We start from the raw sequence: 14,655 nt of genomic DNA on the forward strand, positions 1-14,655 counted from the left end.
ACAATTATCAATAGAAGTTGCTGTGTACCCATGCCACTTACTCAGGCACTCAGGTGCACACACAGAGCCTGCCTTAATGCACCCATTTCGGAAGATCTTGTACGCTAAACAAGCGGTAGCAGCTGTAACTGAGGACCAGTATGAACAAGCCCAAACTCCACTAAGCTCCTCTGTGGGGAATTTGTAAATAGCTGGATGCATCTGTGAAGTGTAAATCAGCCAACAAGAAGCAGTACCACAGACATCCAGCCACTGGAGAATGGCACCCACACAAAGTCCTGGGCACCATCATAAAAAAGCGGAAGGTTCTCAGTGACACTCTTGATGGGTGGTAGTCATAGGAAAGATTAATAAAGAATGAAAAGAAAAGCTGTGGAAGATGTAAATAACAATGCAGATACCAACAAGAAAGATACTACTTGGTTCATACAGAAAGCTAAGAGTCTCCTGTTGGCTGCAGCTCTCAAATGTCATGCCATATGTAAGGAAAGTAGAGAGCAGGCTACGGCTTTTTACTTTGGAAATTTTCAATTTCCTTGTTTCTTCTCTGCTTCCATCTTATGTCCATTTTGCTCTCCTCTGTACTTGCAGCAAATACAAGGGTAAAACCACAGGCCAAATGACAAGCTACCTTTTGGATTAACTTGTGTTTCTTAAGATGTCAAAACTGCAAGAAAGGTGACATCTTTTTGCTCTTACAAAGCATTGCATGTTATAACTCTACTAAAGACTAACTTGAAGACACCGTAAAGACATGAAATATCCTTTTAGGCTGGTCTTGAATGCATCCCCTTCCTCCCCCCCATTTTTATACCAAACATGAATTTCCAAAATAAAGATAATCAGTTCCAGTAAAGCTCCAAGGATGTTACGTTCAACTGCAAAATAAAACAAGAGTTTGGATCTGATTAACAGAAACATGTAACTAGCTTTATATCTGACAACATAGTTGAACTAATTAGGTGTAATGTTAGTTTTGAAGGGGAAAAAAAGAAAAGGAAATGAATGCCACAGACCATCACACTGGCCAAATAAAAATACTGCAGGAGTGATAACACAAGATGTGCCTCATCACTAGTGGTCTTTCCAAAGTTGTGCTTACTCCACCTCCAAACAGAAGTTTGATCTCAGATGAGATGTTGGGAGAGGTCAGAACTGCAGCAGGCTAGTAAGTGAGAGTCGCAGCCCCACCACAGTCATCTCCTATTCAACTTTTATATTAAAACAATCTTTTCAATTAAGTTTTGTCATACTGCCATATTCTGATTGCAGTTTCAGAAAGTTACTACTATATGCAGGATACAGCATTTTTGCACATTCAGGATGTGGTAGACAAGTAAGGCAGGGATTATTTACTTTTTTCTAAGCATCATCTAAAGGTGGGTACCATCTAAAGGTGAGTACCATGCTTGCAGTGATTTGGAAGCTGAGTAAAACCAACCTCCTATTCTCACTGCTGTGGTAAGCATAGATCCAAGCAGTAAGAATTAGTCCTTCATACAGCTTACCAAGATGTCACATCTCTTTTTAATTAATTCTATTAATCTTCAGGGAAAAAAAAGTTACTTTGGCAAAATTGTACAGAAGGAAAGGAAAAGTAGATGAGCACTGGATGGGAAATCCAAGAGATTACCAAATATATCATGATCAATGGAAAACAAAAACATGGAAGTCACACCTATTTAAAGTTTAAGATAAAGCTGAGTACAGACCAAAAAACTTTGGGCCTGCCTCTAGCTGTGGAAGACACAAGCAGTGCTAAATTCAAGGCAAGATCGGCGCAGAACATCACTTGGGATTAGGCCCTTCATTACTCTTTCTGATATGCTTTGCTCTTCATAATCAACCAGGGAGCGTAAGAAAGATCATTTCCCATTGGGTAAAGATAGCAAGTGAACTTTCTTCTTCTGCAAGGAAAAGCAGTTTTCCAGAAGGGAAAGTATTTCCAATTATTCAACAATTGGCACAGCACACAGTACCGAGACCCTAGACCCAGCAGCTTTCTGAACTCAGCATGCTCCTGCAGCTCCCGGCAAAACAGCATGTCCAAAATTACTAACTTACCACATCTGGATTTGTCAGTGTGCTCCCCACGCTATGTTGCGTGTAGGACAAAGTTATATAGCACAATATGTAAGGTACAAGACATTTGTGCCGCTTCACAGACCACAAGAAAGCATGCAGCCAGCACTGAAAAGAACTGCGTACCTCGTATGCACATGAGAGGACAGTAACACTGGTGAACAACTTCCTCGGACAGCAGGACAAGGTCAGGGGCAGTTTCAGAACCATTAGGCTTCTCGAGCTGTGAAGACCAGCAAGGAGTAGGGAACCAGGGTGCCCAGACAGGTATTATTTACCAAACATACATATTCCCCGCCCTGCGCACAATAAGCTGACTACCAACTCATGTTCTTAAACTCCATATTCTATCACAATTACAGCTGACAAGAGCATTTATCAAAAATTTTCTTATAAGTCTGGGACTTCAGAATCCAGGATGTTCAAAAATCAAAGTAAAAAAAAATAAAAATCTACTGACCTTCAGGTTAAAAGAAGGTGATACTACCATGTAATAATGTAATGCTAAGGCTAAAATGTAATCGGTATGAGACTGCTAACACAATGCCTAGTGCCTCAAACGCCAACTTCTGCACTGTACCTGGGTCGTAAAAGAAGAGAGTCAAAAGCTTGGAAGTCAACATACCAACTGTCAAATCAGATGTATGACAGCATCAACTCTTCAGGTTTTATTAAATACATTTCAATGGTAGACAACTAAGCAGAAACTCATTTGTACATTAACTGTAAGCTATTAGACAAGCCTAATTTTTCTTCAATAATTTGAGTCAGAACCATTGTCTTATTATGAAAGAGGACCTACCAGCCTTACTTCAAGACATGTTTTTTGTTATAAGTTCGGGTATTAGTTCTGAAACACTCCTCCCTTTTATGGGAAGATTTTATAGTTACAACTGCAATTAAAAAAAATGACCCCAACACAAAAACAAAACAAAAAAAACCTCCCATTTTCTCAACAAAATCTGACTATACAGCATTATCCTAAGAGCCTCATAGCTCTTTGTGTTCCACAAAAATTTTTACTGAAGTTAAAAATTCTGATGGTTGTCAATACCTGCAAATATTTCCATGAAAAAATATTCAGCGCATCTTTGCCTAATGATAACACTACATTATTTATGAATCATACAATATCTGAAGTTTAAATTCAACTTAGAAACAGTTTCATCAATTCTTTTCGAGGAGCTGTTGACATTTGTCTTGGCATAGCTTTTTAACATGTGGGAATTCAACTTCTGCTTCTGACAAAAATCTAGTATTACGCTAAATTAAAAAATTAAAAAGTATGAATGAGTTGTGTTTGCCAAACACAAAATGCAGCCACGACAGTTATTTAATGATCATTAAGTTTTACATGAGTCTTTGAAAGCTAATAGGTTCTTCTGCAAATATTTAGTTTATAAACCAGTAATTTCAGAAAAAAGGCCTAAAAACTGTTTCAGTCTTAACAGAATCTTAGTTTACAGTTCAATACCTGTAATAAAATAATTAAAATAGGAGTTATAATATAGGCAATAGAATATAAAGTTGCCTTCTAATTCCAGATTAACACCTTTTGATGACTTGTTAAAATGTGTTTGGATACAAAACTCCCAAGTTCACTTTACGAGGTGAACACATTAACTCCGAAGTCCTCCACTGTTGAGGAACACTGAACTATCCAGCCCTAAGACTCGCTGCAGTTTTAGCTACATTTTAATTATGAAAAAATATATCTTCCTGTCTTTCTAATAGTGTTCCATTCAAAATTTTTGACAGCAAAAATACGTGCAGAGTGAAGAAAGTCAATTAGCAATATTCAACATGATTTTAATCTCCACTGAGGAAAAATAAACATATAAACACAAACACAATGTATTTTGGAAAAGATCATATGGTACTATTACAGGGGTTTAGTTCATAGAAACATAGTTTATAATTTTATAAAAATTATATGAAAGAATAGCAACATCCTTCAGTAACACAGACAGTATAGAAAAAATAAATCTCAACATTAGTTGTACGCTGACCACTCATATAGTAAGAAATTTAAAAGTGCCTTTTAATAACAGTGTTGCAACTCAAGATTAGTGCAATATGCCAATTCTGTTTTAAAGCAGATATTTATAGCAAGTGTGCAAGTTGCTACAATTAACAAACCCCATAAATCTAAAAATAACAATTGAGGTAAGTATTCTGATTAGAATTAAACATTCCTTAAATAACTTACGTACCAATTCTACTACAAGGAAAATATTGGTGTCCCTTCACAGAAATACAACATTAAACTTGTACTACAAATCAGTGAATACTCGGAAGTTAAAAAAAGCTCTTGCAAAATATACACTTTAGTACATTTATGACCCAATGCTACAAACAGTACTTAATGCGAAGTATACCAACTTAAATAGAACAATCTTTAGAGTTAATGTACCAAATTTGCTTCTGAATACATTATTTTGCTCTCAAATTACAGTACCTCCTAGAAGCTCTCATATATGGTTATTAAATTAGCTTAATGTAGAAATTTCACAGTATTTTTATTTCTAAATATGAACAACTTGGTTACTGCAACTGCAGCTATGCAGCTATGACTACCACTAATCTTCAAGCAACTAAAAAGCACTAATTGGGAAAAAAAAAAATTTACTCTTAATTTTTTATACAGGACAAGCATGTGTGATCACATAAATGATGTGATAACAAAAGGTATTCTATTTCTACATGTTTTCTGCTAGAATTCTCAGAACTCTAATATTAGTTTAAATTTTATAGTAGGTTTTTTTTAATCTGATTTACGATGCATAGTAACTATTGCTTTTTATATGCAGGCCTCATTTTAAGAGAGGCAAAAACCAGACTTAATGTTGAGCCCTTACCACTCATTTGCATAAGAAGCCAAAGATATTTCATATTCTACTTCCAGATCTGTTTAAAAGACTATCAAGTCACTATCATCAATAAGAATAAAATACAAATTAATGAACTTCCATTCTAATAGGCTGTGGCTTAAAAGCCAAGCAACTGAACCATTTTCCATAGTATTGCACACTAGTGTTAAATCGACAGTTGAAGACTGTGCAGAACACACACACAAAAGCAATAAATGCAGTATTTAAGAAAAATGCCAATAGGTTTAGTCCAGATTACTCCCACCACTGTCAGAACCGTATCATGTGAAATAGGTCTGGGACAGTCTTTGGATAACAACTGCATAGTTCTTTCAATATAATAGACTACCTATAACAATAAGAAGCAATTAAAGCTTTCTACAGTAATATTATAAACTGAAATAAGGTCCCCTTGAGTACATCTAAATTAGCTCAAAAGGATTTGTTTGCCTTTGCTCAAGATAGTTTCAGAGGTTAAACACAGTTAATCTGCAACCGTGTGTTATCTGCAATACATTACTTTAAAGGCAAGCCGAGTCCTTTCTGAATTTCTTATATTAACCTTGATAATGATGCGAAGACTTCCTGCTCCTAAAACAGTATTTTTCTTTCCTAAAATTTAGTAACTTACTATTACAATGACAAGTTGGTTAAGTCTGTAACGGAGTCCCTAATCATCTTTTCTACCTTGGAATTTTCAGCTTCACTGGCCACTAATTCCTTGTCAATAAGCCCCAGGTTGTGCAAATTGAGGATAGAATCAGCAATAATCCGTGCTGTCCTCTTCTGGTAGCCTCCAGATGTCACCATCAGGATCGGGATTCTGCGGCTTCTGGCAGCCTTGAATACGACTTCATCTCTCTTCACAATTCCCTGCATGTTTACAATAGTTACCAAAAAAAAAAGTGATACAAATATGACGTTTTAGTTCTAATAGACAGTCTATTGTTTATGGATTTGCAGTATGGAATGCTTAATCAGCAATTAAGCCCTACATTTTATATTAGGAACAAAAAAATAATAATTTACAAGCCCTGTTAGAAACTTCATGTGCAAAATCCTTTGAAAAACAACAAATACAAAATCTTTGTCTTGGTTTTAGAGGATACAATAGATAGAAGTTGCCTAGTATAAATTCCTGTAAGAATTCCTGCCCAGGAAATAAAAGTTTCTAAAAAATTGACCACAAACAGATGGAAAAGAGTAATATTCAAACGCAGCTGAAAAATATTTTGTAAAACCATGCACCAGTAATAGTTTCTGTATAGTTTGACACAACTCTGCAAAAGAACAGAGTAGGAGTAAGGACTAATAACAGAAAATCAAGACAAAGGAAACTGAAGAATTATATTAGGAACAGATCCTTAAAGGAAATAACAGAATCATAGAACAAGCTGTACATCCCCTGGGAACCATCACTGGAATCAGCAAATGCTATCCCACACAAGAACTAGAAGCAGTCACTATTCATGGGAACCTAAGTGCCTCATTTCTCCTCCAAGATCTCTAGTGGCCGATCCTGGAAAAACTGAGGGAAAAAGACATAGGCTTACTCCCAGCATCTGCTTGTTACCAGAAAAGAAAATAAATCAACTGAAAATGACAGGCTGCCACGCTTGTAATTTACAAAGTTAAGAGGGACTTACCTGCTACATATCACATTTTCTGGCAATAGCTTGAAGGCATACTTTGCATATAATTAGCACTATAGCAAGACTTTAAAAACACAAACAATATCTACAACTGAGGACATGGACTCATGAGCCTTGAAGAGATGAACTTTCAAGGGTCAATGCCTTCATTTTTGGCATTTCTAATAGACTGGGATTTCAAATGTGGTGAAACAAGTCATCCACTCCCTAAGCCAACAAGATCAGAGAGAAAAGAAGGCACCTGAACCAGTGGTTGCAGAGAGAAATGGTACACGCTGCCTTTCATCTCTGCCTGTGACCAGAAGGATCATTTACCCTTCTTTTCCCTCCTCCCTACATCTTATATCTTTCTTCTTCTGTATGGCATACAACAGGTTACAGCAACTCATGGTTCTTGATGATTAACACTGTTCCACCCTGGAAGAAATCTGAAAGGGCACGTCTAAGTATTTGTTATGTATCACCAGCTTCCATTTCTCTTGATGGCCACTGCTTCCCAAAAAGCTCCGTTCCACCACACGAGATCCTACACCTCAGGCAGTATCCTCTCCAATCTGAAAAACAAGTCCAAGCCTCTCAGCTCTTCTTTTCTCATCCAGAGAGGCTTTTATACAGCCACAGAAACAATACCTGGCGATTCCAACCAGTTCCCAAGTTCCTCCACCCCAACCCATCAGGGACTTTGCAATGAGTCAGAAAGCAACGACAGACTGCTCAGTGACAGACAAGAAGAATGAGGAATTGTATCAGAAAGGCAACATAAACCAGTATGGAACTAGAGCTCTGTAGAAGAGCGTTTGAGAACTAAAGCACTGCAAAACAGAACAGATCAAATGATGGCTCGGTTAGAAAGGATTCTGAGAGTTCACAAATCAATAAAGCATTTTTTCCTGTATTGAACTAGTAGACAGTAAAAAAAAAATTCAAATATCAGAACAAGGACAGATTTGATAAGCTGTCTGAGGAGGATGAGCTGTCTTTTTTTTTTTTTTTTTGACAAAAGCGCCTATCTGTCACTATCTCAGGAAGGTGAAGACCTCTATGCAGCTACACAGAACGAATAAAAATTAAATCTGAAACTAGATTGGGGAGTACAGTTAAACTGAACTGAAAAACGGAGTGATAGCTGGAGAGAAATGAGTGGTGAAAGAGGAAAAAATGTTCATTTCTTAAGAGCACAGACAGGCTGCACAAACTGCTAGACCTGGAAGACACCAGAAGAACAGTTCAAAACAAACAGGAGTGCCACAGAGGAAGTTACATGTAAGATACATACTGGGGGCAGGTGACAAAAATGTCAAATGTGCTATATGAGGGGAAAAGAGACAAAGAACCAGATGCAAGAGCAGAACCATAAGAAAAAGAAGAGCTAGGTGCACTGTGAAAACACACACCTCTCTGAACACTATCTGCCTGTTCAAAATTTGTATACTTTAGAGAGAAAATTTTTGAGAGAAAAATATATCATACTTAAACAGGCACATGACAACAGAAATATTTAGAGCTAGAAAAAGACAACTAAAAACATATGGTAAAAGAGCAACGGAGATGCACCTGTAACAGAAAAACATTTTGGTTTTACTTTGAGTTATGGGTCTTGCTTTCACTTAACAAATTGCCACAAGTAATGCGCTCTCAGGAGCGCCTTCAGTATTTAGTGAAGAGTGAGAGTCTGAATGTATTTTAGTATTATACAAACCTGAGGTGAAATAGCAAGTCCCCCCAGTGGATCGCCATCCAGGATGTCAGTCCCAGCATTATAAACAATGATGTCAGGTTTTAGTTCATTTAACGCTCCTTCCACGTGAGTATGTACCTTCTGAAGATATTCTGTGTCCTCTGTACCCCACTCTAATTCCACCTTGCGTTTTATGGCACCTAAAAAAGTTTCAGTGTTACTGAACAAACAAAGGATCGCTTTGGAAAAAAAAAAAAGCAAGACTTAGGTAAGTGATGAAAAAAGACATTTCCAGAAATTTTGTAAATACACTACATTTTCACAGAATCTTTTATTAAAGAACATTATTCAACTATTTGTTTTTGCAGCAAATGCAAGTTCGGTGACCTTGAAAAAATTCCATTGAAAACAGAATTCAATGCAGGAAAAAAAAATCTCTAAAACACAAGCAGAATATGTTACTGAGAAGTGACCAATATACAAATCCATTTACCAATCAGCAAAGAAAGCATTTAAAAAATCATTTAATTAATCTGAATAGAGCATAAGAGAACACTGAATTGTTTTTGCAGAGAAACAGCTGGAAAGAAAAACACAAGATAAATATCACTGAGACAAATTAAGATGTTTTATTTTTATCTCAACCCTGAAAACTTAACAGCAAGGGATCATGAATGTACGTGAACTGCTTTCTGCATAACAAGATTTAGCTTTGCCCTAAGCATTTCCAATTTAATGTTCTTACCTTATAATCCTAATAGAAGGAGCAAATATCTATTCTTAATTTAAATCAATTATTTGCAATGCTTCTAGGAAAGCATTAGAAGTAGAAAAGAAGGGTTGAGAAGGCAGAAGAGGAAAGAAGTCCAAGGTTATAAAGCCTAGCTTTCCATGCCTTTAGGCAGTCGTGTGTAACGCTAAATGTGAATTAATCAAATTATGTCAAAGGTATTTCAAGATACAACCTCCACCTCAGCATATCCTATGCCTTGACTTAAATGATTTGGAGCTCTAAATCTTAAGTGTGGATTCAGAACCCACCAAGTGTGCATGGAGGAATTCAACACACAATGACACTTATTTGTCCCAGTGATTGCTGGGTAGTATCTCCCTGCTTTCTTTGTTCAACATTAGCAAAGCGTTATTTTTCTTTCCATTATTTTTACTGCAAACATTAGTTTCCATAATTTATTTCTCCTGAATTCTTCTCTTATTGTTATATAAGTATTTATAAAAGTCTGCAACGTTGTGCTGTTCTGACCAGCACCTAGAGCCTCTTCAAGGCAAAGATTCTGCTAGCTGGAGAGAACTTTAAGAGGGAGGTAAATGCATTAGAATAGGGAACAAACAAGTGTCATTCCAGTAAAACCATAAGTTTGAGACAAACAGGAATAAGATTCCATACTGCTGCAGTTATCTTGACTTCATCTCCAACACAAAAAAAAAAAACAAACAGAATTACACTGATTAGTTGTTACCCAGATCAGAGTGACTACTGATGTACAGTGATGGACCTAGAGGTTAGAACCAACACCTCTTTGCATTTCATACCCTTTCATCCATTTCTTGCTAATTTGTGAATAAAATTCTGCAGTTCTGAGCACAGGTAAAATGACACCCAAACCACCAGCAATGCTTTTTGAAGGCCTGAATTTTGAGTTTCAGCTGTCAATCCTCTATGCCCACTGTTCACAGAAATAGTCTTTTTTCACATTTATCTTCCTCCTAAGTTTCTGTGTAATTCTAAAACATTTATTTTCAGGGAAACAGCATGATGATCCTTAGGGCTAAGCCTTAGGCAGTGTCAGTCTTTTTTTTTTTTTTTCCCTAATGAAGTGGAGAAAAATGTACAGAATAGTCTTCTCTAATAAAGGGGGGAGAACACAAGTAAGAGATCCAGAGAGACAGAGCAGTTAAGGATTTCCATTAAGGATTCAAACTCTCAGGTCATACCTCTATCTCCCTTCAAAAGGCTCCCTCTCTGATTTTGTTTTCAACCAGCCACCTAGCATGATAATTTTTAAAGAATTTAGTGAATTCTTATTTAGGCACCCTTACTCTAACTACATGTGCCTTTGGCCACAGCTTTCGGCACCTCATGCTTCATCTGCAGTAAGGGAGTGGTAGTACTGCCAACTTCACAGGAGAGGGCTGAGAATTGAATCAAACTAGGATCCATTCTAACAGTACTGCTGCCAGGGTAGGCCTGCACCTGGAACAGCTGGCACCTGAGAAGTCCCAGGTCATCAGGAGAAACACAGAAGAAACCTCTGTGCAGCTCAAAAACAGGCACAACAGAAAGACTCTTCAAGCAGTAACTTCTATGACTGTCACAGATGTGGCTCATAACACTTTTTCCCCCCCAGGAAAAAAAAAAAAGCTCCAACAGAATCTGTAGCAATCCCATCATTTCAGCAGCTTTGAAAGCACAATCTGCCTCAATGATAAGAAGGCCTAACCCCAAAAGCCCTCTGAGTTTATGTAGAAAATGATTTCAAGCATATGTAAGTAAGAAACAGTAACTGAATTGCTATATAGGACCATACAATGTGTATCTACACTAGAGCGAATTTAATTTGCTACCAATTTTAACGGACACTATGTATAAAAGCAAAGAACTCAGAAAAACATATTGAAGGAATAACTGAGAAACAAAGGGCAAACACCAGATTCACCTCCCGGTCCCCTAAAATTTGGTATTTCAAATTTCCTAACAAAGGCTTTCTTTGATTTGGTCTTAACTCATCCATTAGAAATGTTACCATTTGATACGTGAATAAAGGGATGCTTATGCCTTTTTTTTTTGTCCACCCAATGCCCACACTTTGTGTTCCAGAAATTCATCCCAGAAATGAAGGAAGACACTTCATTCTAGAATAAGTGAGGGAAAGCTACAGAATTAACACTATTGTGATATATCAGAAAATCATTTAAAGTGGTATGTTCAACGTGAACTTAAAAAAAAACCTAGTTAACATACTTGCAAGGAGACTTATTAGTAAATGAGTTCACTATTACAGTAATTCTTTCACATTCTGGAATATGAATTTTAATTATACTTACGTTTAGCAAATCCATCCCCCGGATAAATATATCTATTGTACACATCCATAATATATACTTTCTGATCATCCATGAAATCCCTCTCATGGCCATTTCCCTGAAGGAAATTCAGAGTTAGTTCTTTCTACCACACTCACGCAGAACTACATAATCTGCAAATTCTAAGGTAATTAAGACTACAAAGGCCAAACATTTAAAACTCCTGTGGCATTTCCTTTTTTATTGTCTTCAAGGTTATTTTGAGGTATAGAGCCTTGTGGGCTTTGACAGTATCAGTCTGAAGACTGTAGGTATTATCAAAATCGGCATCCTAGTATCTCTGTGAAGGTAATTACAGATCTCATTGCACATACAAGAAAAATAAGTGAAAATTAAAAGCCAATTGTTTTCATCAGCATCTCAAAAGCAACTGTGGCCAGGACTGCAGAACAGATACCTTTCCAATTGTATAAAATGTCACTTTCAGCATTCAGGATGGATTCTGATGCAAGGATACTTACATCCTAGTACAAGGATAAAAGATCAGACTGCAGTTCTCTCAAAACTCTCATGTTGGTGAGATAAGTAGTCATTGGAAAAATTAGAAACACTAAATACCCAATTTAATTGTTTAACATTTTATTGTTCATCACCGTAAATTCCCTACAAAAATATTGTATTGGGTGGAAAGCTGGGTGCTCAAGAGCAAATTCAGATTTTGAGTACTTCCCTCCAACTCCATCTCTGAATTTAAATAGTATTCTTTTGGCTGTCATTTAGATTTTTTCAAAAATCTCTCTTCACAGCAATCCCCAAGATAATTTTGTCAAAATCTATGTATCATATAGGACCCAACCACTACATTATTAGAGTGATTTCATTTAAACTATAGAAACAGAATCCAGATACATCTTCAGTACTTTGGGCACATCACTTACGTAATTTTTGTAAACCTTCCAGCAAACAGTTAAGCTATACTTCTGCTATGACTTCCTCCCCTGGAAACAACAACCACAAAATACAGAAACAAAGGGCTAAAGCTAGTCAATGCACATGAAAAGGGGAACTGGAAGCACTAGAATAATCCTTCGCATTTCTTTAGGCTAAAAAACTGCAACTCATACATATTTCTTCAGCACCTTTGGTACACACAGAAACATTTAGCAATACTAGAGCCTCCTGGTCAACCATTTTCTTAAGAAAGGTGAAACGCTCAAATGCACCAAGAACTGGGACACTCAAAATTTGAGGATGTCTGCATACTTCAAAAGGATCTGCTGAGCTACTACTTCACACACCTCTTAATCCCCAAAGAAAGAAAACAATTACAGTAAGGGGTGATTTAAGAGTGCCAATCGAGGTCACTAGCATGACGCCTGAAAGCCAGCAAATATACTAGAAATCTTTTAAAGAACACAAGAAACAAAAACATCTACAACCTGACAGAGGTGCCCAGAGAATCAGAAATGCAAAACATCTTTTTGCTGCATAAGTTATGCCTTTGTTTCCTGGCAATTTTAGATGCCTTAACTTGCAGGTAAGAGAAATGGCAGAAGATGGAACACTTCTGCAGCCCGTAGGCTTCTTCACTGCAATGGAACCACTTCATAAGCTATTTATTTACACATACTAAAATATCTTCAGTGCTTTAGACTGGACAATTTTAGCATGTTAACTGCTTTTCTAAAAATGCTACTTCCTTCCTTTTAGGATTTTTTTTTTCGAAAATCCTACTAAAGAGGAGGTTTGTTCTCAATACCCACAGCAAATCACTTTATCGGTTGAAGAGATTTATTTTTTACTTCATTAGCCTGAAGTCAATCTTTCTATTAAAACACTGAAGGTAGAATTCATCTCCTACAAAGATTGCTGCAATGATCAAGCAGCTGAACTACCTGTAATTCCATTTCAAGAAATTTCAGTTTCTTCTGGGATACTGAACTACTCTTCAGACTATATGCTACTGATCAGCATGCAACTCAAAAATATATTTACATCTAGCCACACGATGGAGCTACAACTCAGTTTAATTTTATTGAACTGGCTCATCAGCCCATTGGAACATAAGATAATTAAACAACTCAACTGTTAACAGCTTCCACTGTCCATGAATAACTTTGTGTTCTGTGAATTGACATTTTATGCTACTATAAGAAAAGTGATCTTTATCGCACGCTTCTAGCAAAACATACGCAGTACTGAATACAGGTACGTTACTCACCTGGTGAGCATCCAGATCGATAATCGTGGCTTTGGACACCCCTGGTACTCTCTCAAATAAGAACTGGATATGTGAGCAAAGAAAAGATGAAGAGGTAAGTTACAAACGTAGGTGACAGATTAACGGAAGACTTGAAGTTTGCACAGTGTGTTATTGTTTTGGCTTCAATGGTATGCATTCCAAATGACTCCAAAAAAATGTATTCCAAAATTTCTAATTATTTCACATAATTTTTTGTGATTATATATTAAAAACTATCCATTTCCATCGTATCAAATGCATGTACAGCCATCTGTGCAGGTATTTACCTACCTGGAGAAAATGTTGGTGGAGAAAGGGCAGAAAAAGCTTTCTATTTATCTCCTCTTTCTCACAAAAGGTATCAGACTCAACGTAGGACCAAGGACATATCCTTCTACAGCATTACGCAGTATCTTACGAAGCAGGCTCTGCATTAGGCTTAAGCCCAATGGCACCGAAAAACATATCAAAGTCCAGGAAACTAAGTAAATGCTGCTACAGCAGTGCTGGCTCTATGCAAGCATAGGTGGTATGCCTCTTCACACCAGCCAAACAAAAAGGACAGGTCCAACTAGGGATTAAAAAAGCTATTTGTGGCATTGGTGCTGTCAGAGGCAGGAATGGAACCAGCAACAGCATGGAGAAAGGCGCAGCAGTAACTTTGGGTTGGGACAGGGTGAAGCAATAGCTGCGTAGGCCCCCAAATGGTGAGGAGCCATTTTCCTGAGACACAAATGATGGCACACATGAGGCTTATCAGCTGAAAGGGAGACGCTCCATTGTGATGGCATCCGACTGCGTAAAATCCACCATTTTTAAAAAGCCACAGCAGGGACTGTATACATTAAAGTCACTTTTTAAGCTAGTAAAACTCATTTGTTATTCCATGTCTGTGAAGAAAAAAATAGTTCTTTACATCTTAACTTTGCCAAATTCCTAACTTTTAATACAGACATGGTAAAAAAATAAAATTTTGTACAAACTGTCATCCACTATAATTTCTCAATCTGTATTTTAAGGCTAGAGAAAACAGAACACTGGATTACTTTCTAAAAATTACAGTGTACAGAAATTAGGGTGTTATGTCAT

General features: G+C 36.9%; 1 protein-coding gene across 8 annotated transcripts in view; it reads right to left on the reverse strand.

Annotated features, from left to right (window-relative positions):
• Window positions 1–3,870: 3,870 nt before the first annotated feature.
• HDAC11 (histone deacetylase 11) overlaps window positions 3,871–14,655 on the reverse strand; it is a 53,177-nt gene continuing 42,392 nt past the window's right edge. For 4 of the 8 annotated variants that reach the window (XM_083796425.1, XM_083796422.1, XM_083796424.1 and 1 more), the window contains 4 exons: window positions 13,546–13,608; window positions 11,346–11,442; window positions 8,304–8,521; window positions 3,871–5,825 (listed from right to left, as the gene is read on the reverse strand). In XM_083796425.1, coding sequence (XP_083652551.1) covers window positions 5,586–5,825; window positions 8,304–8,521; window positions 11,346–11,442; window positions 13,546–13,608 — 618 coding nt within the window. In that variant the 3' untranslated portion in view covers window positions 3,871–5,585. The remainder of the gene's footprint in view (window positions 5,826–8,303; window positions 8,522–11,345; window positions 11,443–13,545; window positions 13,609–14,655) is intronic. The other 4 variants (XM_083796429.1, XM_083796430.1, XM_083796423.1 and 1 more) reach the window with 1 other exon arrangement.

The sequence above is a fragment of the Anser anser genome (assembly GCF_964211835.1).
Source record: "Anser anser genome assembly, chromosome: 12".
Lineage (NCBI taxonomy): Eukaryota > Metazoa > Chordata > Aves > Anseriformes > Anatidae > Anser > Anser anser.